General features: G+C 43.8%; 1 protein-coding gene across 11 annotated transcripts in view; it reads left to right on the forward strand.

Annotated features, from left to right (window-relative positions):
* SUGCT (succinyl-CoA:glutarate-CoA transferase) overlaps positions 1-26,638 on the forward strand; it is an 806,218-nt gene that overhangs the window by 774,466 nt on the left and 5,114 nt on the right. For 7 of the 11 annotated variants that reach the window (XR_008617466.1, XR_008617468.1, XR_008617464.1 and 4 more), the window contains 3 exons: positions 21,153-21,254; positions 25,100-25,392; positions 25,575-25,688. Coding sequence is in view for 3 of the 11 variants with exons in the window: in XM_055085092.1 (XP_054941067.1) it covers positions 21,153-21,188 (36 nt within the window). In the remaining 8 variants the exon portion in view is untranslated. Of the gene's footprint in view, positions 1-12,708; positions 13,975-21,152; positions 22,044-25,099; positions 25,393-25,574; positions 25,689-26,638 lie in introns of those variants that run through there. The other 4 variants (XM_055085093.1, XM_055085095.1, XR_008617465.1 and 1 more) reach the window with 3 other exon arrangements.

Here is a 26,638-nt window from a genome sequence, read left to right on the forward strand (position 1 = left end):
TGTCCATTTCTTCCAGGTTGTCCATTTTATTGGCATATTGTTGCTTGTAGTAATCTCTCATGATCCTTTGTATTTCTGCAGTGTCAGTTGTTGCTTCTCCTTTTTCATTTCTAATTCTATTGATTTGAGTCTTCTCCCTTTTTTTCTTGATAAGTCTGGCTAATGAGAATAATATGTGTTCTGCTGTTGCTGGGTGATGTCTATAGTTGTCTGTTAGATCTAGTCAGTTTACAGTGTTATTGAAATCTTCTATATTCTCATTATTCTTCTTTGTAGTTGTTGTAACCATTATTGAAAGTGTTGTATCAAAGTCTCCAACCATTATTGATGAATTGTATATTCTTCCCTTTAGTTATGTCAGTTTTTGTTTTATGTATTCTAGGGCTCTGATTGTATGTGCATGTGTTTATAATTGTTATATCTCTTCTTGCTTCTATAGAGCATCAAGTTCATTTGCAGTTTCTTGGTAGAATAAAGAATAACAGCAGGAATGCCTGAGCTTTTATCCTATCCAGTATGCAGCAAGACAGCCTCTTCTCCTTTAGCCAGTGAAGCCTCCATTGCCATTTTGAAGATCGCAAAAAAATGGCTAATGCTTTCTCATTCTGTGTTTGGCAAAGTACAGACATACCCTTAGGCTAGTTTGCTTCTACAAAGCAACCCCATGGATGTCTTGGAGGTCCTTATGTACTGTGACATTGCACAAGTCTGAATGTGAAACAGAAAATAGTTTTTGTAGTTTATCTATTTGTTATAGTCATGCCATTCCTTCTACACATGAAATTACCAACACGGCTATAATTTTTAAAAGAATTGCCACCCGTGATTGTGTTCCAAGGTAGTTGCAAGATAGATCACTAACGCAACATTTAATGGATAACTTTCTCCATCATTCTATTATTCATGTCACTCACACTGGAATATGACCCACAAACAGATTTAGTGTCAAATCTGGCAGTAACTCTACTCCCTCAGAAACCTTTGATGTTCCATTGCTCAACGGCCAGTGATAACCATTAGATTCTGAGCCCTTCGTGTGGTGCGGAAAAACAACTACCCACAAAAGGGCATAGCACCTCATCTGCACTCCCCACTTCAAAGGTTGTTTCTCATAGTGGTCTTGGCTATTTCTCAAGCTGAGACTTGAGATACATAGATTTTGTGTTCATGTCAGTCTTTTGTACCCATATAAATTTATTCTTGCAGCCGTCATTGTACATAATGACATCAGTATTTGAAAGGAGGGTCCCATTAGTGCCATCAGAAGGATACTTCATTTTGCTTCCAGGCCCAGACAATACTGTTTGAAACCAGAGAAAGTCTTGCCCAATACACAGGCTTTCCAGATACTGTAAATACTTTCAAATGCCCCATGAATCTAAAAGATGTTGGAAATTCAGAGGACTGAGCTTTAGTGGCGCTAAAAATACTTATTTTAAAGAGAAACATTACAAATATATGGTACATCAACTTGGAGAAGTTTGGAGTGTCTCCTTCCATTTGTTCTTCTTCCAATCTTTCCCATGCCTCTACATATTTTCCCTTTTTGTATTTTAATTTTTTTTGGCCATGCCGTGTGGCATGTGGGATCTATCTTAGTTCCCCGACCAGGGGTGGAACCTGTGCCCCCTGCAGTGGAAGCACAGAGTCCTAACCACTAGACCACCAGGGAATTCCTTTCTCTTTTTTTAAATGAAATTTTCAGTATTATATTTCATTACGTATATCCTACCATCCTAGCACACTGCTTCTCCTCCAGAACTTTAATACATCAGTTCGCACACATATATATGTGTTTCAGTGAGTGTTCAGCAGCAGTCACACACATATCAATGGTGATATGACATCTGAGCTGGCACATCTGAAAAGTATTAACTTACCCTAAGGATTTTTGAAGGTGAATGTTTATTCTTGGAAGATTTGGATGCTCTCTTAGAAGGGAAAAATACTATGTACACACAGATGATATTAGGAAATACCGCTATCCGGATTTACTGTAAATGGATGTGAGTTCTCCCCACGTCCCCCATATCAGGTCACTTTCAATTACATAGTGAAAAAGTATTTAGAAATACTTGAAAAACCTTGAATGGCGGAAGTTCCCTGGTGGCCTAGTGGTTAGGATTCCAGGCTTTCACTGCCGTGGCCCGTGTTCAATCCCTGGGGTGAACTGAGATCCCGCAAGCCACGAAGCGAGGCCAAAAAAAAAAAATCTTGAATGGCTTCAAACTGAAATAGTTTACCAAGGCCAAGTTAACTCTTTTTCAAAGGCTGAACTTCTTGTCTACATACTGGTGCTCTCCAAGTGAAAACTCTGAAGGCAGATGCGTTCATACACAGCACCCCTCCCTGCCCTCCAAAGAAGATGAATTGTGACCAAGAGGTCCCTCACTGAGGACTCCATGGTGCCTCCAGGACCCTGTCGTCTGTCTCTTTCTTTTCTTCTTTGTTATCAGTCATTCCACTCCCTGGCCTCGGCTTCTGCTAGGATGGCCTTCTTCTCCCACCTTTTATTGCTGAAGAGGCAGGGGAGGACTCAGAAGACTCCAGCTCTTCTATACTTGCTTCAAATACAATCAAACCTAAGATAGAACCGAGCTGGGTGCTTGCCGTCCTCTTTCCTCAAGTGGCCAGTTGGTGTCTCCAGATCTTTCAAGTTGAGTGACACCCAGTTCAATAGACTCCTCCCCAAGAATTCCCAGCCCCTACCATGTGGATTCCTTCAAAGACATACACACACACACACACACACACACACACACACACACACACGCACACGTACAGATACACAAAGACACACAACTATAACAACAATAACAACAACAGCAGCACTCAAGAAAATAGTGAGTTTTGCTTGGGTGGCAGCACACTTGCATGACTGCTGAGGAGTTCTAAGTTGAAAAGTCCACCATCAATGTAATGAAAATAGCATGCTTTTCGATGGGAAATAGGTGGGTGACTTGGCCCTTCCTGGGCAGATCACACAATAGCTCCAGGTTGACTTTCGATAAGGAACATGGCAGAGTTCAATGTTCTTGTTAGATAGAAATGTCACAGATCAGCTCCTGGAAACTTTTCTACCCTAATCGGCCTCAGCCTGTTTATTTTCAAATCTACATGTCGCCCTTTTAGGCAGGTTTCCAGGAGGATCATCTGGAGATGAGTGTATTTCCAGCTTCCTCCCCTTCTAATAATGGTCAAGAAGAAACTGACCAAACCAAAGGGATTATACTTTAAGCATCTATGGCACCTTTGCTGGAAATTTCCACAAGTTTTTATTCTAAGTTATACGATTTCAAATTGTACCCAGTTCTTAATTATTTGAATTATTCCCACACGTACGTATTACACTTGTTTCATTTTCAAGTATTTCGGTTTGTGTACCCAGAAGTGAGAGATGTTTTTAGCAGATATAAATATAGTGTTGACTGGCCAAGTGCAGGCTGTCACCAAGCTCCTCTGCCCACTGAGCAAGACCGTGTCGCCTCCCAAATCAGCTTCCTAATGAGATGGAGATGTTCTTCATTGATTTTTACTTTTTCCAATGCAACTAATGCATGGTTTACTTCAATATTAGGCTCCAATTAGATAGCTTTTTGACATCAATTTTTTTTCTCCACTTTTAAGAATGTGTCTCCGGAATTGTCTCTGGAAGCCTGAACAGTAGGATACGCTTTCATGCCTTACCTGGAGCCAATTTGTAGGGGAAAATGTTTGTGTGTTGTTCTCCTTGAGAGCTGTGTTAAATTAAACAGATCACTCCTTTCCAAATGCATTTGCATACAAAATTTAATAATGTTAAATGGCACTCTATAGGATAAATATGGGGAAATATTATTTGCATATATCAATAGTCTAGTACAGCTCATTCTGGTTATATGCGATCCTTAGCGTGTGTCCGTTCTCTTCATTCTTTCTGGCAGGGCATGTGCATCTAGATGATCTAGAAGCCATTCCAAAGCATCAGGATAGAAGTTAAAAATAAGTGAAGCCAAACCCAGCAACGTTTTATGCTGTTCAGTATTTTGATCCTTTGGAGAGATGTCAAATGCCAGGTTTAGATCACATTTACATGAAGCTGATCTATCCTGATTAGGACCAGGAGAGATTTCCTGGACTTGTCCAGAGCATCTGTTTTTCCTTCACCTTGAAGCAATGTCTCTCAGCCCACTAAATGTCAAATCAAACAAGTGGTTTTAGGAATTCTCAGAAAGGTTTTCATATTTTATGTAGTATTTCTTGTTGTCGTGAGGATATTGAAATGTCTTATTAACTTCCCTATTCATTTCCTTTCAGTGAACCATCCATAGATTGAAAAAGATTTGTCTCACTATGTTTGAGTAAACATGGATCTTGCTTATCTAGTTCTTGGTTGGGAAGGTCTTTTGGTGTGCAAAAATCCCCATTTAGGTCAAAAGGACAGTATATGAAGGGAAACAGATGGGAACTTACTAAAATTTAAACTTGATTTTAAACACTGTATTACATCCTGAAATCAGAAGTATATCTGATCTTTGTGGGGACGTCAGTGTTGGCTGTGCTGACCAGTGAGAGGGTAGGCTCTGAGACCCAGATTCTGGGGAGGGGATGAGGAAAGCCCAGCCTAGGAAAGTGCCTCAAATGTCATAGGCACTTGGCCCCCTCTGGTTGGGACCCAGTCACCCTGCATGACAAAGCTCACTTTGTAAAACATCATCAGTGGCATGCAGCACTGGGTGAGGATGCTTTGTCCCCTAGAGCTGTTCCGATCTCAGTCTCTGCAACTCCACACGGATGATCCCAACTGCATAGGTCCCAAGAATATGCTCTTCCATGTTTGCGGAAGGCGCATACTCAATCCTTTGTATGCTGGAAATAACTTCCTATGAGAAGTTGTGTCCGTATTTACCCCTAGGGCCTAACTCCGGGGGGAGTGGGGCAGCCATGGAAGAGCAGAACAGCTGCCGGAGAGCCGGATGTGGTTGGCGGTAAGAGCCCCGAATGTGGTTGGTTGAGTTTCTCTGGTCTAGACAATGGATCTGCTTTCAACTATCTCATCACATTGCTGGCCTTTGACGCCCGCACTGAAAAGGCAATAGTAAACCGCCTGTGATCTAGTCTCAACAAGAGTGTCTAAAGGTTAAGCACTCCATGAGTGCCTTCACTCAAGCTGGCGGACAGAAAGCTTCACACGTGGGTTTAAAAATTGCCTAAATTAGGTTGTGTTTTAATGCTGTACCCTCGATTTTTAAGGGGGACTCTGTGTGGCATCGTTGCCTGTAGAACTTATCTCTCAGTGTTTCCCAGATGAGACCCCACCAGCATGAGTTCCTTGTGAAATTAATGCAAGAAAAATACATTTGCTTCCCTGAGGAACTAGTACATTTCTTCTTACCTAATAACAAGACCATATCTCCCTTTCTTTGCTTTGGCTGACCGGGGACTTCAAGCCAAATTTTTATGTGTGTGGCTGTATGAGCCCATGTGGCCATTGTATTTGCATTCTTTTATCATTGTTCCTTCTTTTCTTTCTCTTTTTCCTTTTTTCATGAATTTATTTATTTTAGTCTTACCCTCATCAATTACTCTGAGAAAAGAGTCAGAGATACATTACTATTGTTAAAAAGTAGAACAATGTTCGGTAATTTTCAAAGTAAAGATTGTTTCACCTCAACATGATTATTGGCCAATTTCTAATGACAACACTATGAATCATATTAATTGAGCTGCATATGGTGTTTCTTTTAAAGTATTCTATATTTACATTAAAACACAGGAGATAAAATTAAAAAAACACTTTTGTGTTTTGGTAGATTTAAGTTTCAGGAATTTGTCAATTCTACTTCTGAAAGACATATTACACCCTTTTGAAAGAACTGATATAGAATCAGATAATCTGTGCAGCTACTATCAGAGATTGAATCCTTCATTTTAAAATAAAGAATAAAAAATGAAAGAGAAAAGTTATTTATATTAGCTCAACATCACGAATTTGCAGATACTATGACTGAAAAAAAACAGTGGCTGAAAATCAAAAGAATTGTAAGAATTTAGTCACGGTAATGGCCTAGTTTCAAATGTCACAGAACAGAGTTTTCCCCCTATTGTCACTCCCCTTTTTCTTTTCTTTCCTTTTTTCTCTTCGCTCCTTCTTTCCTGTCCTTTCCTTTCCTTTCTTTTCCTTTCCTTTCCCTTTTCCTTTCCTTTTCCACCACCCTCTTACTCAGAAACTTTTCTTTCTTTTTAGTCAGAGAATAGAGAATAGAGATCTATTTGCAGAGAACATCAAGGTCATGCAATAAGAAGTGGGTAGTATTAACAAGACAAAGGTTTATCATATGCGTTTTAATTTTGAAGAACCTAAAAGACGAATAGGACCCTGAATTTTTGATGGAGACTTTACAGGTGGAAAAGTAAATTGGACAACTACTTGGGAGGCAGGGTTCTGGCAAGAAGGAAGCAGAACACAAAGACTCTGAAGAGAGAACAGGAGAGAAAGGCCTCACAGGAGGATTCTGCATTAATGGAAAAATTGAAAACAAACTAATAAACAAGCAACACCGTTCTGCATCATCCTCTGGACATCCATTAGTGATCCTGTGATAGGAATATTTTCTTACTGGTAATGGATTGTCCTCTTTCACCCCTTCAAAAGTTAAGGACTTTGTTAAGGAGTGGTCAAAAGTTTAACTTAACCACAGAGCAGTGTGAATGCTCTATGTTGGAAAGAGATCCATGGTTTGGCTGAAAAAGTTTCTGAAGGAACAACTGGAGAGGAAACATATGAAACTGTTCTACAGGCTGTTTCAACCAGACCAGAGATGTTTAACTTAGCTCCTTATCTGTTATCTAGAAAAATGAACTTGTGGATCCATCAGATCTGGTAGTACTTCCCTTCTGCCATCTTTGGAAAGTTTGGTGCTTACCATCCCATGACCCTGGACGTGACCGAGCATATCCTTCTCAAAGCTCCATGTCCGTGGAGCACAACTTAGGAGTTACTCAGACAAGCTACATGTTGCCCAAATGGGGTGAAAATGGACATGCCCTGGGCAACCTCTCCTGTTACTGTCGAGTCCTGTGCTCTCCCTCCTGTAGCTGCTGCTTCAGCATGGGTCAGAGCTCAGTCTCACTGGCAGGGAAAAGGTGCTGCCAGGCCCCCCAGAGCCGGCGATGTTATCCTTGCCACAGATGGAAAAGAGCAAGTTGAGATTGGATCACAAAGTGTTATTGTTAAGTCACCAAGTTCATGTGTAAGTCACGAGAGAAGCGCAGAATCTCCACTGAATGAGGACGACAAGCACAGAACCCCTCAGCACGGAGCGCATCTCATAGGAAACTGATAACCAGATCCGCTCCCACCCAAGCAATTAAAGTAAAATAGCCTCCTCCCCGTTTCCCGATCTCATACATCCCCACCCTCAATCAAAATGAAGTCGACGATATACTTGTATAAATTCTGGCTATGCGGCTTTGAATAACTTTTCCCAAATGATGGGAATTTCTGGAAATAAAAACCAAGTGATTTGTCATCTAGAAATACATGAAATAACCACAAAAAGACACTCCCCCACTTTTTCTTCCTTAGTATAGAGCCTACGACTGAAAAAATGGATACGATGTTTATTTCTAATCTGTGGAGCGTGATTTTAATAATTTCAGTAGATTTCTCCATAACCCACCCATTCTTTTTCCTCCTTCATTACACTAGGGAATTTCCAAGTGAAACACACGCTTTTCTGTGAACAATGGACCTGATAAGGGTTGGAACAAATTCCTCTTTCTGTCCCCATCTCTGAGTCTTATTTACCTACTTTTGTGAAACTAGAATGAACGACATAGGGTAAGATAATCTAAATATCTCTGACATGTTTATGAAATAAACCCTTGTACAACAAATCATTTACAGCACTCACAGACTAGGTCACAAACGGAACCATCCTCTTCATGTGCCCGTAACTCTGGATCAAAGAAGGGCACTGAGCTTGCCATGTCAGCTGTGACAAGTGCTTCAAGGCCAGTCTCCTCCTGTTGTCCTGGCTGAGCTCAGACTGCGGTAGCACCGTTACTCACCATCAGTGAAATATGCTACTTCTGTATATGTGGTTCGGAGGGTGCTTCTAGCTCTGGGTAGCTGAGGAACTGATGCAGTGTGGAGTCCAGACTTAACTAGGTTCCAACCTTGATGAGACCACCTCAGAGGTGAGGGGCAGCTCCTGCGGCCAAAAGAGACTTCAGATAACCAAGCAAAGTCCTCCAGGGCTTGTGGGAAAAGAAGTCATGCTGATCATAAGACAAAAGGCTGTGCTTGCTAAAGTTAGAGTGAGGATTCAGGACTCAATGTTGAGTAAACCAAGATGGAGGAATCCAACGCGGGGTGAGCAAAAGCGTTTTCAGAAGCAAAACCTCAAGTAGCAAGAAGGCTGCTGGTGCTCCATCTTCAAGGGCTGGCTGCCATAGACCCGCCGCAGGTCGTGGGAAGACTCCTACTTTAAGCGCTGCCAATACGGAGGCCTAAGGGAGTTTAAAGCTCACCTCGTGAGCCTCTCTGGTGGCCTGCTTGTAGCCCTGTGGGTCCTGGGCCACCCCCCAGAGACCCAGTCCCTTCCAGCAGCCCCTCTGTTATGCCTTCCTTCCAGCTCCTGCTCTAACCAGCTAAGAGGCCAGCTCAGGGCAACGTGGGTGTCAGGATGGCTTGTCCTGCTCCTGACTTAAGAGGGAGCTCTGTCAATGCCACTGGCTGTTGCAGAGCCTTTCTCGGCAAAAATCCTCGTGCTAGAAATGGCTTATCAAGGCCTATCACAGGATCTGTCTTGATGTTTCGAAACCTTTTGGGAAGCACTGTTATGTGATGCTCTGCTTCAGATAAGGGGTCATCCTGAAGAAATATAGTTCAAACTTACATTTGGTCCGTGTTTTAGAGTCCAGTCCCAAATGATACGTTTTCAATGGAATCTAGAAACCTGCTGTCAAGTTTCAGGCTCACATCCTCATTCTGTCTGAAGGCTTTTGTTTTTTGTTTTTTTTATGGTACGCGGGCCTCTCACTGTTGTGGCCTCTCCCGTTGCGGAGCACAGGCTCCGGACGCGCAGGCCCGGCGGCCATGGCTCACGGGCCCAGCCGCTCCGCGGCATGTGGGATCTTCCCGGACCGGGGCACGAACCCGTGTCCCCTGCATCGGCAGGCGGACTCTCAACCGCTGCGCCACCAGGGAAGCCCTGTTTGAAGGCTTTTGCTTGTTTTATTTCCCATACCTGCTTTGATCTGCCCGGATTGCCATTTGTTTCTGTCTTTGAATGTTTTCATTAATAATAAATTATTGAAAAGGCTTAAAGCATCTTAGTATGCTCAGTTCCTAAGATAATCTCATGACGCATAGTAAGCCATTACAGGGTCAGTTTTTCCCCATGGCTTTTGTCCCAGGGATGTGGACTTTGCCAAGGTGTTCGTTCTCCCTCTAATGGCAGCAGAGGGGACCACCCTGTGTCAGACAGAAACAAATATTTCCAGAGCAACATTCTTTGCAGGTAGGAATCACCTGCGTTATTCCTTTCTGGGCAGCAAAATATTGATGGCAGCACAGTGAGTGCATCAGGTGGGGTCCTCAACTTAGAACTTTTCAGAATTAAGATTTGATAGTATGAGTGAACTCGGGCTCTGAAGTTTCCACTGTATTTTTTTCGTTTATGTATAAATAGTCTTTTTGTGCCCAGAGTAGACTAGATGTGGATGATATAAATATAAATAAGATGTGGTCTCTGCCCTCAGAGAGCTCACAAGCCAATAGGAGAGAAAGATAGGACACAGGATGGTAAGTTTTGGTTTTTTGTTTTTTTTTTTTTTTTGACTGCGTTCGGTCTTCGTTGCTGCGAGCGGGCTTTCTCTAGTTGCGGTGAGCGGGGGCTACTCTTCATTGCGGTGCACGGGCTTTTCATTGCGGTGGCTTCTCTTGTTGCGGAGCACGGGCTCTAGAGCGCAGGCTCAGTAGTTGTGGCGCACGCGCTTCATTGCTCCGCAGCACGTGGGATTATCCCGGAGCAGGGCTCGAACTCGTGTCCCCTGCATTGGCAGGCGGATTCTTAACCACTGCGCCACCAGGGAAACCCCTGGTAAGTGTTTTGATGAATTTGCATATGATCTCGTTGGGACTCCAAGGAGGAGGGATTTCAACTTGGGGAGGCAGTTCTGACACACTTCCCCGGAGGAGCTGAATCTTGAAATAAGCGTTTGCCTAACAGGGTCGGGGTGGGGCATTCCATAAAGAAGGGGCAAGGAATCAAAAGGAATGAATCTGGGGGGCCGAGCGAGGGGGACAACATCAAAGAAACTCGGTGAGGCCAGCAGGAGCAGATGACGGGGGACTTTTTGTCAGTAGTTGGGAGGCCCTGAAGTATTTGAAGCAAAAGAAGGACATGCACTGAACTGTACAGTTATATATGGTTAAAATAGTATGTTTTATATTATGTGACTTGAACCACAATAAAAAAAATTTTTTTAAGTGACATGCTCTGATTTGTGGGCTTTTTTTTTTTTTAAAGAAAAATTAATGTGGCAGCAGAGTTACAGATGGGGTAGGGAGATGTGGAATGGAGACAGAGACCAGTTCAAAGACGATTGTAATCTCCAGGAAGATGCTGGGGAGGACCTAGATCGAGCCAGAGCTGGAAGGGAGGCACCTAAGAGATTTTAAAAGGATCCACGTAGCCATGAGTCAGCAAGACTGAGGGCCGACTCTCAGACTTTGTGGATGAATTCTGGTATAATTCATAGTGGTGGCAGATCGTCTTTTTTAATTTCAGCTTTACTGAGGGATAATTGACATATAAAATTATAAGATATTTAAAGTGTACGTTGTGGAGATTTGGTACACATATACATTGTGCAAGCGCTCCCCCCATCTAGGTAATGAACACACCCATCACCTCACATATTTATCTTTTTTTGCGTGTGAGGACATGATACAGTACTGTCAACCATAGTCACCATGTTTTACGTTAGATCCTCAGACCTTATTCATCTTGTAGCTGAAAGTTTCTGCACTCGTACCAACCTCTCCCTATTTCCCACCAACTCCCAGCTCCTGCAACTACTTTTCTACTCTCTGTTTCTGTGAGTTTTTTTTTTTTTTTTTTTTTAGAATCCACATATAGGTGATACATGCAGAATTTGATTTTCTCTGTCTCGATTATTTCACTTAGCATGATGCCTCAAGTGTTTTTTTTCACTCAAAAATAAATTGTTATATTATTTCCATGTCAATCAATATGCAACTTGAAGTCATTTTAAATGCCTGCATCATACTTTGGGTACATATGTACCATAATTAACCTCATCAGTTTTTCCTTGGTGCCATTTAGTTTCATTGTTTTTTACTAAACAATACTGTCTTAAGTGTCAAGTTTGGAATTTGATTTTACCCTACTTACCAGCTCAGAAGTAAGCTTGTTGCTGTCTTGTGGATGCTGGCAGATGACACAAGACTCCTAGATCAGAGACAAGGGACTTTATTACCTACAGCACAACAGACAGCAGGAGTATCAGCATGGCATTGGTTCCATTGGTTCCATTGGCCCCCAGACCCCACAGCAGTGATTTCATGGACCCAGATGGATGCTGTGCTTGTGGTGGGTTGGCATTACAGCTGAGGAATATCGAGCTTAGGGAATCTACTTCTGCTGGGTAAGCAGTAAGCAAGCCCGCTCTTTGCCCCGGGAGGAGACATTACCTCATCCTTCAAGGTCACTTGTTTTAAGCGCAAGTCTGAGAAATGGCCTGGGTAAAGAGTGGTAAGGATTTTGCATTCTTGGCATACCCAGTAAGGTGTGCAGGAGCCCGAGAGAACTGTGAAGGACTGTCTCTGAACAATAAGCATCCTTTCCTATACGTTTAAAAAATATCTTTAGGAGGGAATTCCCTGGCAGTCCAGTGGTTAGGACTTGGCACTTTCACTGCCGAGGGCCCGGGTTCAATTCCTGGTCAGGGAATTAAGATCCCCGCAAGCTGCTCAGCACGACCCAAAAAAAAAGAAGGATGGAAAAATATCTTTAGGGTAAATACAGAGGAATGAAATCACTCAACCAAAGAGTTTGCACTGCGGTAGACATTCTGTACTTGTCACCAGATGACCTTCTAGAAACTTCCTCCTGCAGGTTTGCTTTCTCAATTGTGTTCTGTAAAATGACTGTTGCGTTTCCCATGTTGGCCCAGGAATGACTTCCTCTCATCTGAGCGCTCAGGCCCATGTTGGTGTTCTCCGCTTTTCCAGGGATATGTCTCATTGTATTAACAGGGGGGATATTTTAGCAGAGCCATCTCCTGATTGGTGTCAAGCTGAAAATAGATTGCTTGCCGCAGGTTGGTGGGAGAACAGAAATGCTAAGATAAGCAACAGCATCTCCTCCCCACACCCTACCCTGCCTGTAGCAGGTCAAGTGTCTTCCTATTCAGGAGGCCCAGGGCTCTGTTTTCTCATTTGATCTAACACTGCAGACAGGTGGTATGTTGTATCTGTGCGCTTGTAGGTGAATTTTAATGACATTTCAAGGCATCCTGAAAAACAAAATAATTCTTTGGATTGCTTTTGTCAAATATTAAAAATATTTGACATAAATCTCATTGGGAACAGAGGAGGAAACATGCAATTCTGACTTTTTTACTATCCTTCCCTGCGGACTCTTGGTCTCTATGCCAATCTGAATCTTATTGTTGAAAGCGCTCTCTCTTTTCCAGGTGTGTTGTCTTTAATATAGAGGAAAACTTCTGGAGAGGACCCTGGAGCAGCAGCTAACACTGCTAAAATCAAGACTGAACCATCAGAGAGTTACATCAGGACGGAAGGTTTGTCCTTGGATCAAAGCCTCCCCTGGGCGAGGCCTCTGGTACATGCGTCCTGGTAGTGGCTGCAGTGGTCTGGGCCATGTGGGAAACTCTGTTGTTATCACAGACTCTTCCCATGACTTCGGTGTATCACTTCTTTTTGGTTTCCTCTCCTGTCAAACGAGCATGCGAATCTCTGACCCTGAGCTCAATTAGAGAACCACCTTGCAAACCCTGGCTTTTATTTATGTGTGTGAGACTCAAGTGTAGCTCCTCAGGCATGTTTTGTATTCCACGGGGTGCCCCTCTCCTTAATCCACCCCCTACACCCAGCCCCCCGGCCAGCAGTGACTCTCCATGGTTTGCCATGCATGTCCTGGCACGTCAGGACACATCATTTGAAATACCTGTTGGCCATATGTGGCATCTCCTTAACGTGGATAAGCTGGATGCTCTGCAGGGAAGAGACCCTGAGGACTGTGCCCTCCAGGTGGTTTATTTGTGTCCGCCCACCAGGGAAGCACATCCTTTCCTATTGAAATGTGTGAAGGAAAAGTCCATAGTACCTAGAGAGCCACGTGGCCCTAACTTTCTTCCTGATCTTGTGGTAATGTCCATAAAGAATGTTCTCCAGGAGGAAGAATCAGTCATTGTTATGGACTGAATGTTTCTGTCCCCCCACCCCTAATACTCATACATTAGAGCCCTAACACCCCATGTGACTGTATTTGGAGGTAGAGCCTGAGAGGAAGTGAAAAAGGTTAAATGAGGTCATGGGGTAGGGCCCTAATCTGACAAGGTTGGTGCCTTTATAAGAAGAAGGAGAGATACCAGTGCTTTCTCTCTCCACCATGTAAGACCACAGCAAAAAGGCATCTGTCTGCAAATCAGAGAGAGAGTTCTCACCAGAATTTTAACCTGCCGGACCTTGATCTGGGACTTCTAATGTTCAGAACTGTGAGAAAAGACGTTTCTGTTGTTGAAGCCACACAGGCTGTGGTATTTTGTTACGGCAGCCAGAGCAGCCCTGGCAAAGTCACGTAAACACTCCAGAAACAGCCACCATGACTGGGCAAGAGGGAATCCAGTCACCTTCCAGGACTGACGTTTCATGCTGACTGGTCTCAAACCAATCTTCTCAAATCTTTTCTTGGGAAAGCGCAAATGCTAGGTGAGCCAAAAAAAAAAAAAAAAGAGAGAAGGTGATGATGTGGGCTTTTTAACCTGCCGGACCTTGATCTGGGACTTCTAATGTTCAGAACTGTGAGAAAAGACGTTTCTGTTGTTGAAGCCACACAGGCTGTGGTATTTTGTTACGGCAGCCAGAGCAGCCCTGGCAAAGTCACGTAAACACTCCAGAAACAGCCACCATGACTGGGCAAGAGGGAATCCAGTCACCTTCCAGGACTGACGTTTCATGCTGACTGGTCTCAAACCAATCTTCTCAAATCTTTTCTTGGGAAAGCGCAAATGCTAGGTGAGCCAAAAAAAAAAAAAAAGAGAGAAGGTGATGATGTGGGCTCGAAGTTTTTGTCCTGAGCCGTGCTGAGCTATTTTTCCATTTTTCTATGAAACATACGCAGATTCCAACTACCCAGATGCTCATCAGACTTTTTAGGAAGTAATTGCTGGATCATCTGCCTTCAGATCTAGACGTTAAAGTTTTCTGAAAGGGGATAAATCATATTTACCGTGGATCTGTGAACCTGGCATTACTATTTGTGGTCAATAAACATTAGTTGCAAGATGAATAAATCCATGAATGAATGAATGGGCAGTAGATGGAATGTAAACTGACCAGATAGTGTCTGGTCAATTTTCCAGATCATTCCACATTTCTTCTATATTCGCAATAACCTTTTTTACCCAGGGTTTTTTATACATTTCTTTTCAAATAGCCCAAAGAAGCCTGACCAGGATACCTTCATTGAGTTCCAATCTGTAAAGGAATGAAAATGTAGAAGCAGGCATCTCAGGGGCCATCCTTCTTAAATACACAGTGTGTTCCACTGGATCTCTACGTATGGATGGCTTCCTTGGTCCCAGTGTCACAGTTGAGATATTCAGATCATTTAAGTCAGTTTGCTGTGTTTAAAAGGGATCGCAAGGTTCTGTTAGTTCTAAGCTCAAGAAGCTGCTGCTTCTTTTTGCAGATATCAGAATACCCAACTCACAAGGTAGTAAACTAATAGTTGTATTTTCCTTTCTATATATGTTATAAGTCTACAGTAGGCTTTCCAGGGCCGATATCCTGATTCAGTGATCCTTCCGCTGTGCAGCTTTTGTAAAAAGCTGTTTTCCAGATGGTTTCTGCCCCTCTAGGCATAACATCTGCTTCCCAGTCAGCCAGAAATGGGAAGGGCACATCTTTGCCTTTTTATTTTGGATCCCATAATCCAGCCCAGGGAGTGGTGCCTACATCTCCTTGACCAGAACTCCACAGTATAGCTCCCCTTAGATGCAAGAGCAAGAAGAATGCAAGGAAGGACTTGGTTGAGAATGTGTGTTGACTGAACCAACCTCCGCTGTCTTCCACGCAATCTCTAGGAAGAGGAGGAAGCTTTTGCAGAATCCCAAGTGAGACTTGGAGACACAGGGAGATAAGAGTGGCTTCTGAGATTCAGCAACAAGAGATTATGGACACTCCCTTCTCAGCCTTAAATAAGTTCCGTGGAAGCCCAAGTCTGTGTCACCTTGCTCCAACCTAAATAGCCAACCCAGGATGAGGTGTCCCTCCCGATGTGAACTAATCATGATTAGGGGGCCTGCTAGCTGAGGGTCAGAGTTGGACGGTTCATTCGTGGGGGCAGGGGGTCACCCGATGAATTGATGGCTCTTCTCAGAGAAGGAGGGTCATTTTGAGTCAGGGAGCCGGCCAGGGGGTCCCCCTAACCTTGAGGGGGTGAATGGGAATGGCAAGCAGCTTCTTCCAAGATTGCTTCCTGAGGATACTGATTGCCCTCAGTATCCTCCTGAGGTGGTTTTAGGGACTTGAAGAACAGAGCTCTGGTCTTAGCATCCAAAAACAAGCTCACCTACCAGCTCTGGCCAATGACTTCGGGCAGCTCATTCCTTAGACCTCCATTATCTCTCCTGCGTGAAGTAAGACTAGAAATACCCATGGGTAGAAATGGGATAAGCACACTCTGACAGGCCTAAAGCTTTGTGGACAGAGAAGGTGGTGTTATGATTTCCAGAACAGTGCCAAGTTGTGACTACCTTTGCCAGCCGTTGATACGTTTCATGTCACTGAGTGTGATCTCACGAGAACACAGGCCATTAATATTTACAAAAAGAGTCTTCTTTCCCACAACCCGTCTTCGGTTTTTCCAGGCCTTCTGTCACTTCTCACCAGCCATGTCCTCTTTCAGGAGTGGATGGGGAGAGAGACAATTGTGCCTAGAGCATGCGTCTGCTGGAACCAAGGCTGTGCGTCATCATTTGTAGTGTATCTGGGTAGAGAAGGCAAAACCTGATCTTCCCCTGCTCACTGGAGCTCACACAGAACCCAAAGGGTTAAAGCAACGTTCCAAGGAGCTGCACACGAAAGTCTGTAACAGGCCGTCCGGTGAGATAGTCACTCAACCACGCTACATCCAATGAGGTCATGGTCCCACATGCATCCTCTTCTCCTCGGGAGAAGGTGCGTAAAATATAAATAAATGATCAGGTTACAGAATGAACTCTGAATGACCAATTTTGGCTCAAGTAAAGGCCTTCTCCTGCCTCACAGTTCCCCAACGATAAATCTTTCAGCAGCAGGTTGATCCTTTTCAGAAACAGACTGTCTAGCAACGTTTCCACCTCCTGCCCCCATAAGGATGGAGTGAATATGAGGCGGAGGCCTGGACGCACAGACAACCCCCCGCAGACTCATGCCTGGAACAGCTTTCCTCTTTCAAGGGCCGACTGGTCGATACTCTGGCTGCTGCTGGGAGGGAGAGAAAAGGGAACAGGTTGCAATGTCGCTAATAACAGCAAACGCAATAGACCATCTGCAGAAGGGAGCTGCTGATCTGTCTCCCGGAGAATGAAGCTACGAGGTTGAGGGGACCGGGCCGAACGCTACTACTAGAAAGAATGGCAACGTCCTTGCAAATGTTTCCATCCTCTTAGTTTTCCCTTGGGGTAGATTATTTAAAGTCTGTCATGAGTCTTTGCAAATTCATAACTTGCATGTGCTCATTTTCCCTGGGTCCATCTGTGCCCATGGGAAAAGGAATAAAGGAAGGAGGGCTGCTTTGGTGACAAGATGCTTAGGGTTGATGGGGGACGCGGGGGGAGGACCCAAACTTATGAAGCTGCTACTCTGACCAGAAATGGAAACCACCCCTTCCAATCAGCATGTTGTTTTTGATAAAGAAATAAGACAAGGTTACTCTCCTTTGTCTTGTTTCTCTGGTTCCCTCAGTGTTTGCTTTTCTCTCCAAATTATGTAGGGCCAGAGTGCATTAAAGTGACCAGTGAACTCCTACTCAGTGCCACCAACTCCTGCCTCGGTGGGAAGTTTTAATGTTGGATCTGGCTGCTGTCCTTCTGTGCTCTAAAGGCTAACTCTGCAGCCTGATGGGCCGGCCACTTGACCCTTAAACCTCAGCCATCCTGAGGCTCAAGTTCTTTCTGCTCCCGCCTGGATTGCTGGTCTGCACTCCCCTGGGTTATTGACAGGGTTCTGGATGGCCCTACTGTGTCTTTGTGTGAATTACCAAAGGCTCCCAGCTCTTGGCAGGCCGACTAGAAAGCACCCCTCTTCGGACTCAGGCAGCTGAGCCAGGGCACACGGCCGGCACGTGGCACGCCGGCTGGTCCTCAGCTCCCAGGTGCACCCCTGCGCTGCACGTGGATGCACGCCGTGGCCCTGATTGGCGGCAACACCTTTCTCTTTGCCCTCCAGCCCAAGTGTCACCGAGAGGTCGGCCAGGGGGCAAGTCAGGCAGTGCTCACTCTCCAGGCTCCTTTGACTCCTGTCAGGGGACTGCCACATCCTGGCACAAGCAGGGATAGCTCAGCTCTTGTCACAGAGACTTTCATCTCATTCATTCACTCAATAAATACTCAATGAACATCTTCCAAGATGTTCATCACACCACCCTATAACCGTGCACCAACTCTTTACCAAGATGCACATCTGGCCCCCAAATACCTGTGAACCTGATATATTGTACTTGTTAATCTAAAGACCAGGAATGCTGTTGCAAAATGCTTTACCTTTATACCTAAATATATATTTGTGTTTTCTCCAAGTGCTCTCTACTTAGCAGACCACAGAAGGTCAGTGCACAGTGGTCTGATGCGTTGCTTGGAGTATGCGTCATTCGTGGGCCCTCCTGGATTCACAGCAGCTGTGAGGTCCCCTTGGGGGTCAGGCTGCCTCTGGTGAAACTTCATTTCAGCACAGGTGTTGGTGACATGGTCGAGTCCTGTAGTGAGAGATTCAGTTGCTCCTTCCCTTGGTGGCCTGTCTACACAGCTTCGTGAGGGGAAGGGTGGGGGAGTTTCTGTCCCGCCGCTTAGCTACAGAAGGAAGAATAAATCCTAGCACCTGGAACCTTCAATCAAGTCACACTGTTCTCTGTCCCTTGGTATAAAGGAAACGTTGGCGACTGAAACATACTCTAAGAAAAGCAAAGGCTTGCTTCCTAGATATCTTTTGGCAAAAAGGGTTATTGAAAGTCTAGTGTCGTTGGTCGAGGGAAAAGTCCTCAAATCAGACTTCTGGGTTCAAATCCCAACTCAACCATTTCCTAGGTATGTGTCTTAGTCTGCTTGAGCTGCCATATGAAAATACCATAGACTGGATGGCAATTTATGGTAAACAACAGAAATTTATTTCTCACAGTTCTGAGATCAAGATGGACAGGTTCTGGTGAAGTTCTTCTTCCTGGCTTGTAGATGGCTGTTTTCTCATTGTGTCCTCACATGGAAGAGAGAGAGAGAGAGAGAGAGAGAGAGAGATGGCAATTTATGGTAAACAACAGAAATTTATTTCTCACAGTTCTGAGATCAAGATGGACAGGTTCTGGTGAAGTTCTTCTTCCTGGCTTGTAGATGGCTGTTTTCTCATTGTGTCCTCACATGGAAGAGAGAGAGAGAGAGAGAGAGAGAGAGAGAGAGAGAGGGAGAGGAAGAGAGGGAGAGAACTAGCGCTCTGGTGTCTCTTCTTTTTTTTTTTTTTTTTTTTTGTGGTACGCGGGCCTCTCAGTGTGTGGCCTCTCCCACTGCAGAGCACAGGCTCCGGACGCACAGACTCAGCGACCATGACTCACGGGCCCAGCCGCTCCACGGCGTGTGGGATCTTCCCGGACTGGGGCACGAACCCGTGTCCCTGCATCAGCAGGCGGATCCTCAACCACTGTGCCACCAGGGAAGCCCTGGTGTCTCTTCTTAACAAGGGCACTAATCCCACCATAAGGGCCTCATCCTCATGATCTCATGTAACCCTAACTACCTCCCAAAGGCCCCGTCTCCACATACCATCACATTGGGTGTTAGGGCTTTAACACATGAATTTCAGGGGGACATAAACATTCCGTCTGTAATATTCTGCCCCAGCTCCTCAAAATCACAACCTTTTCACATGCAAAATACATTCTTTCCACCCCAATAGCCCCCAAAGTCTTACCTCCTTCCAGCATCCACTCTAAAAGTCTAATGCCCAAAGTCTCACCTAAATGTCACCTAAACCAGGTACAGGTGAGACTCCAGGCACAATTCATCTTGAGGCAAAATTCTTCTCCAGGGACTTCCCTGGTGGTCCAGTGGTTAAGACTCTGCACTTCCAATGCAGGGGGCGCAGGTTCCATCCCTGGTCAGAGAGCGAACTAAGATCCCACATGCCGTGTGGTGAGGCCAAAAAAAAAAAAAAAAAGAAAAAATTCTTTTCCAGTGTGAACGTGTGAAACCAGACAAGTTACATGCATCCACAATACATCAGTGGGACAGGAAGAAGATAGACATTCCCATTTCAAAAGGGAGAAATTAGAAAGAAGAAGTGGCTGACAGGTCCCAAACAGGTTCAAAACCTAGCAAGGCAAATCCATTAGTTCTTAAAGCTCGAGAATAATCCTGTTGGGTTTGATGCTGCACTCCAGCCCACGGGAGAGGCAGCATTGCCTCCAAGGATCAGTGGGGTAAGCCCACCCACGTGGCAATCTGTGAGGGTGCAGCTGGGTGGCAGTCCTGATCTTGGATGTAAAGGCAGCCTTGCCCCCCGACCCCAGGACAATATGAACCTGACATTGTACCTATTGAAACTAAGAAAACTTTCCGGGCTTATCTGCGATTGGAGCAAGTAATGCTACCTGCACTAGAAGCACTTCTGAACCGGTTGAAAATACACATCCAAGGCCCCCGACAAAAAGCACTATAGCAGCCCCTATTGGACAAGAGGCCCAGGAATCTGCATTTTTAACTCAGATCATTCCAATGTACCCTAGATGCTGAGAACCACCGCCACCAGGGAACTCAGCACAGGATACTGAGTCATTATTTCCCTCCCTATGTTTTATTAAATTTATTTGTATGTGCTTTAATGTCATTGCCCCATGTGAGTTTCTGTTAACATTTTATCCCTCTTGTGTTCCTCTAGTTGTGTATCTTTTTCCTTCAGGGTGGGGTTCAGGGCAGTTTTCTGCTTTGGTTGATGCTTGTGGTCCACGACTTCCTCCCCGCAAGCTTGTTTACTGCTACCGACCACATCACCCCCTTGCTACCCTCAACCATAACAGACAGTCCTGCCCACCCCCTCCTGATTTATCCTGTATTGTGTTACCTTCTCACCCCCCCTCTCCTTGGCGATTTAAGGAGCTGTTTTTATTGTTTCTGGCACCAACACATCTGTCGTATATTTACCTCCAACTTAGAAACATTGGAGAATCACTGGTTACTTAGCGCAAAGCGATGTCTGCGCTAGATGACCATTTCTTTTGTAACTGGCTCTCACTCAGTGAGACTGTATATTTGGGACTTCTCCTTTCCACTCTCACTGCCATTTCGATCAGACCCTTGAACTCAGAGTATACAGAGATGCTCTCAGCCTAGGTTTGTATATATAATGACTTCATTTTGTGACTCAAACTTTGTGGTTCATTCACAGTTTCTCAATTTTTTAATTAATTTTTATTGGAGTGTAGGTGATTTACAATGTTGTGTTAGTTTCTGCTGTACACCAAAGTGAACCAGTTATACATATACCTGTACATATATCCACTCTTTTTTAGTTTGTTTTCCCATATAGGTCATTATAGAATAGTGAGCAGCGTTCCCTGTGCTATATAGTAGGTCCTTATTAGTTATCTATTTTTTATATAGTAGAGTGTATATGTCAATCCTAATCTCCCAATTTCTCACTTTTGTAGACTACTCTTCCTCCCTCCATGAACACAGAAAATTAAGCCGTGGTTATAACTGAGGAAATGATATGGTGCAAAGTGTGTTAACAGCAGGCGATAAATAGATTGGTAAGAATCGGTCTGCCTCTATCGGAATTGTATCGATAGTGAGAGTCTTACTAGTCAGAAATAGAAATCAAGTTGATTTAACCCAAACAAATGAGGGATTTGCTGGAGGAGATCAGAGAGCTCCCGGAAATGTCAGACTCAGAGCATAGGTAGGAACCAAAGGGGTCCGGATAGCCAGTCCTCCTACAGGATGCGGTCAGGGCAGGAGACTGGTGAGGGTGCTGGGCAGTGCCCCAGCGGCCGGTCACTTCCAGATTCAGAGCCCCAGGCAGAGGTTCTGATTGGTTGAGTTCTACCACGTGTCCACTGCCCCCTCTCCTCCCCCCCGCACACACAGGGACCCTCCCGTAGAACCTCCATAGTGGAAGGTGAGCCTTCCTCTTTCCCCCATGGTTCCTCCAAAATACTAAGAAGATTTGGATGTTGTGTATCTTTATGGCAAAAGTCCGTCCCAGGTATGATACACATTCCCCCATCTCCACTGCAATAATCCATCCGTTATTGAGGACATCTGTTTTTTTCAGGCACTGGGCTAGATGCTCCATGTGTAGAATCTCTAGTCATTACCACAACCCTGTGAAGTAAATAGCAGGATGTACTTTTTACAGTTGAAGACACTGAGGCTTGAAGAGGTTTAGTAACTTGCCTGTGGCCAGACAGGTGGTAAGAGATGAACCCAGGATGATCTGACCCCAGAACCTGTGGCCTGTCCACTCCATCAAATTGCCGCCTCTATGTATTATTTTCACCTAAATTTTTCCTCCATATCCCATGTAGTTTATGCAGATAGAACTTGTTTCTAAACTATCATGTCCACATCTGAATAATAAAAGGTATGACAAATTTATCTCTAAGGTTTTCATCTGTGTCATTCTGTGTTTCTATAACTATATTCTGATGGTTACCATTTTAAAATGGCATTGAGTGTATAACTGCAGAGACGATTTGGATGATGTTGGTGGAACCCTTATCAATGTCAAGTGTGACACCATTTTCTCTGGCCTTATGCAGCCTTCCCCAGAAGATCATACCTCACCTCCCAAATCAGGTCCCTGAAATCTGTTTGGAAATTAACCACAGGCCTGAATCCCCCTGGAAGTGGCTGCTGAACATACAGTTCCTGCTGTCTGGTTGGTGACATGCTAATCACCCTTTCTTCTAAATGAATACTTCTCAGCAGAGACTCAAAGGAACTTTTTCAAAGAAGACAGTGTATGTGTTCACGCCACTTTAATGTGGACAAAGTTGGGAGGTGGGCGTCATTCAAGTAATCACCCCTGATGCTCTCGGGCACACGTGGTTTTAACTAGAAACTAAAGCTCCCTGGACGCTTTTCAGAACCATGTCTCTGGCTTTGGTCTGGAACTCCTGTCTGGAACAGCAACTAGCATCAGGGCATTAAAAGGCATATGCTCTGGGTGTGTTTCTTCCTCATGAGGGGCGGTTTGTGATTCATTCATTTAATTGTGCCGTAAGTGGACATTTATGGAGGACCTGCTTGGGGCCAGCAGTTGTATCAGTGTTGAGCTTTTACTTACAGAAAAGACAAAATCCTCAGCAGGGGGTGTAGAGGTGTGGCTGGGGGAAAGTAGACATGAAAACGTAATGAAAATGCAGGGTGATGGAAATATGAATGCCTGAAGAATGTATTAGAGGAGCACAGAGAAGGGAATGACTAGATGTTTGGGGGTAAAGGTGAAAAAAAAGTCATAGAAGTTGCATTTGAGTGGAGTTGTAATGAAAACAATTTAACCGGAACATTAAGTGGGAGGTTATTTGTAGGCTGCAGGGCAAAAGTTTGCAAGTTTTAGCACACACAGAGTTCAGGATGACTGTGAATTACATAGGAAGGGAATAATACCAGAGTGAGAGAAATTTAAAAGGAGCTAAAAGAGGCAATGATATGGATAGTCATATATGTCCTGCAAGGGGCTTGGATTACGTTAATAGTGAACCACTGAAGGTTTTCACCTGGAGAGGGACGTGATCAGATTGTATTTTAGAAAGACCACTCTGTTGACAGAATAATGAATTAGAACAAGAAGGGGACAGGACACTTTACAGACAGCCAGATTACAGGTACAATTTTACCATTTTGGAACGAATATATGGAGGAATGAGAAGACATCGTTTTTCACAGTCTCCTTAAAAATATGAAGGCCGTAAGGGTCTGATAGGAAAATGTGTAGTATTTGCATTAGGAAATAATTGCAGTGCTTATTTTCTTTTACTGGCCTGAAATCTTAAAAAAGAAAAAGGACAGTAAGCCAGTACAGTATATCTTGACTTTTTAGAACATAAGTTTTATATAGCATGAGCCAAATTTTGTTCTCTAACCCATAGAATGATTAACAACAAAATCCTCGGTTATGGATAATTAATAAGTTAATAAAGAATACTAATTCTTAACAGAAAGCTTTTACACTGGTTGTCCACGCCCTGGAAGTACTTATTTCCCATTCAACGCTATATTTAAGGACCACTTTCAAACATCTATCACGTATCACTGAAGTAGATTGGAAGATGTGAGTGTGGACTGCATTAAGACATGTCAAAATGAATAAGCGTTTTAGTAAGCTGTTCTATTTCTAATACAAGCCAGTGAAAAAAAAACAATGAGCCAGTCTCCAGTGTTAAGATGGGAAAATATGAAAACCACCCCAGCTTACTCCACTCATCACCATGGTTTCATCATCTATTACACAGTAAAACAAACATAGCCACTTGACTATAACCCTTAATGAGCATATGTGACTCTGATAATATTTATCAGGTTTATTTGTTTGAGGCCAAACTGAAACGAAAAGAAAACAGTGCGGCGTTGGGTCATTAGTCTCTTCTGACGTGCGCTGTAATTCTAAGGAAAACATTAGTAGCCTATTTTTAGCCAGTACCTTCAACCACTGAAGCGATAATGGCCCAAGGAATAATCCCTGGGATGGAAAACAGAAATTCCCAGAATTAAATGTTCTTGCTCATCTGTTCTATGGTCACAGGAACTCTACCAGCACCATCATTTCTCATCAACATCGAGAAATGTCTTACATCAGACCATTATGCAATCCTCCCCAACTAGGCTGCCATCTTCTTCATCTCTCCTAAGTCAAGATCCTCCCAGACAAAAGAAATGAAAAATATCACCTCCTCCAGGAAGCCTCTCTTTCCCTAGTAAACGTTAATCACATGCACTTGACATTATTTTCACTTCCATAATCTGTTTATTCTGTGTTCTTTCCCATACTCGAAAATGTGAGTTAAAAAACTCATACAGAAATGATAGGAGTGAGACATTGTTCTAGACTCCACAGGGCTGGTGTATGTGGAAGGTGGCAGATAGATGAAAAGAGGTTCTCCCTGCAGGGGTACAAACCCAGCAGCAGAAGGGACAAGGCAGATGAATAGGATCTAAACGTGGTCTTCCGTCTTGTTTCAGCTCAGCATCTGAGCAGAAAGCAGCCCCCTGCCGCCAAGCCCAGGGACCCACTGGTTGACAAAGAGTGTACAGACCTGACGTGCTGGCCACAGCCTAGGCTGGAGGGGTGGAAGGAGAGGAGGTCTGGGGAGGCGTTGGAAAACTCTCAGGAGGAATTGGTGATTCAAAGCGCAGGGCCTTTGGAATAAATAAAACAGACAGGAGTTCAAACATGGGACCTTCTCTCTGTGTGATTTTGATGAGTTACATAATCATTTTGAGGCATATATGATGTTATCACTAAGTGAGATACTGTGAAAAGACTTACTTATATTATTCCAGGTTATAAGTTCTCAATACAGGGTATTTATTGTTCTTGTCACTATGATTTTATGCTTCTCAGAGGGTGTGTCCCCCCCATTCTTTCCCCCAGTGAGGAATCGTTTTATTAAACTGTGAAATGTCTCCCAAGAAAAGTGCAGTATATGTGGGGAGTTCAGAAGAAAAGGAATCCTATGATTTGGAGCAGGGGATCAGAGAAGGCTTCGTGGAAGAGATGCCACTACACCTGGTTTGTTAAGGGTCAGGTATGAGTCGAGGAAGCAGTGATCAGGAGACAGACCGTCCAACCATGAGCCCAGTGATAAATGGAGAACATTTCCATACTTCCTTCTTGGGGCTCCAACGAGAATTACAGGCATTTGCTGGATATTCCCACTGGAAATGGTAAGCTTCTTAGAGCAGGAACCGTGATTCTACATTTTATTTATTATCCCCTCAGAGGAGCCAATAGAAATAAAATAAATACTTTTGTTGATGTTCTGAGGCCTATGTGGAAGCCGTTCTTATAACTCAGAGGTTAATTGAAACACTTTGAAACCTCTCTCTCTCTCTCTCTCCCTCTCAAGAACAGAAAAGGAAGCTTGGAGAAAGCTGGGGTGGATCCAGGGAGTAGGATGCCACCCTCTTGTTCTAGGTGGTTTAACTTGTGTGAGCTCCATCTCTACTCCCTAAAGAGCTGGGTAGGTGTAATAGAATCATGGTGTTTTGGGTTTATTCATTTTTTTGTCATTCATTGGTAAATTCTTTTATTTTCTTTGTAAAATTTCCAGCGTGTTTTCAGCTATGCAAAGAGACAACTATGAGAAGTTGTTTAGTTTGAACGTGAGCACAAGTGTTAAAGTCTAAGAGCAACGTGGACGTGGTAGATGGGGATGTGGCCTTACGGAAGGGCAGATCCCAGGGAAAGGAAGGCAGACTTAATTGCCTCATCACCCCTCCCCCATGTAGAAGATTCTCCTTCTAGGGCTAACAGGTTCTGGGCTTTGTTTTTCTAAAAGAAGATGTGCTTTCCTTGAAGGCATCTTTTGTAGAAGGGACTAAGCTACTGAGAAAATAACATCACAAAGAGATGTTCCAACAAAACTGATTTTATTTGTACTCTTTTTTTTAGATTCCATGTATAAGCGATATCATATGCTATTTGTCGTTCTCTGTCTGACTTACTTCAGTCAGTATGATAATCTCTGGGTCCATCCATGTTGCTGCAAATGGCATTACTCCGTTCTTTTTTATGGCTGAGTAATATTCCATTGTATATGTGTATGACATCTTTTTTTTTTAACATCTTTATTGGAGGATAATTGCTTTACAGTGGTGTGTTAGTTTCTGCTTTACAACAAAGTGAATCAGTTATACATATACATATGTTACCATATCTCCTCCCTCTTGCGTCTCCCTCCCACCCTCCCTATCCCACCCCTCTAGGTGGTGACAGACCACCCAGCTGATCTGTTCTTCATGACCTTTTTTTTTTTTTTAGATTCCATATATATGTGTTAGCATACGGTATTTGTTTTTCTCTTTGTGACTTAACTTCACTCTGTATGACAGACTCCAGGTCCGTCTACCTCATTACAAGTAACTCAGTTTCGTTTCTTTTTATGGCTGAGTAATATTCCATTGTATATAT

The sequence above is a fragment of the Physeter macrocephalus genome, chromosome 5 (genome assembly GCF_002837175.3).
Source record: "Physeter macrocephalus isolate SW-GA chromosome 5, ASM283717v5, whole genome shotgun sequence".
Lineage (NCBI taxonomy): Eukaryota > Metazoa > Chordata > Mammalia > Artiodactyla > Physeteridae > Physeter > Physeter macrocephalus.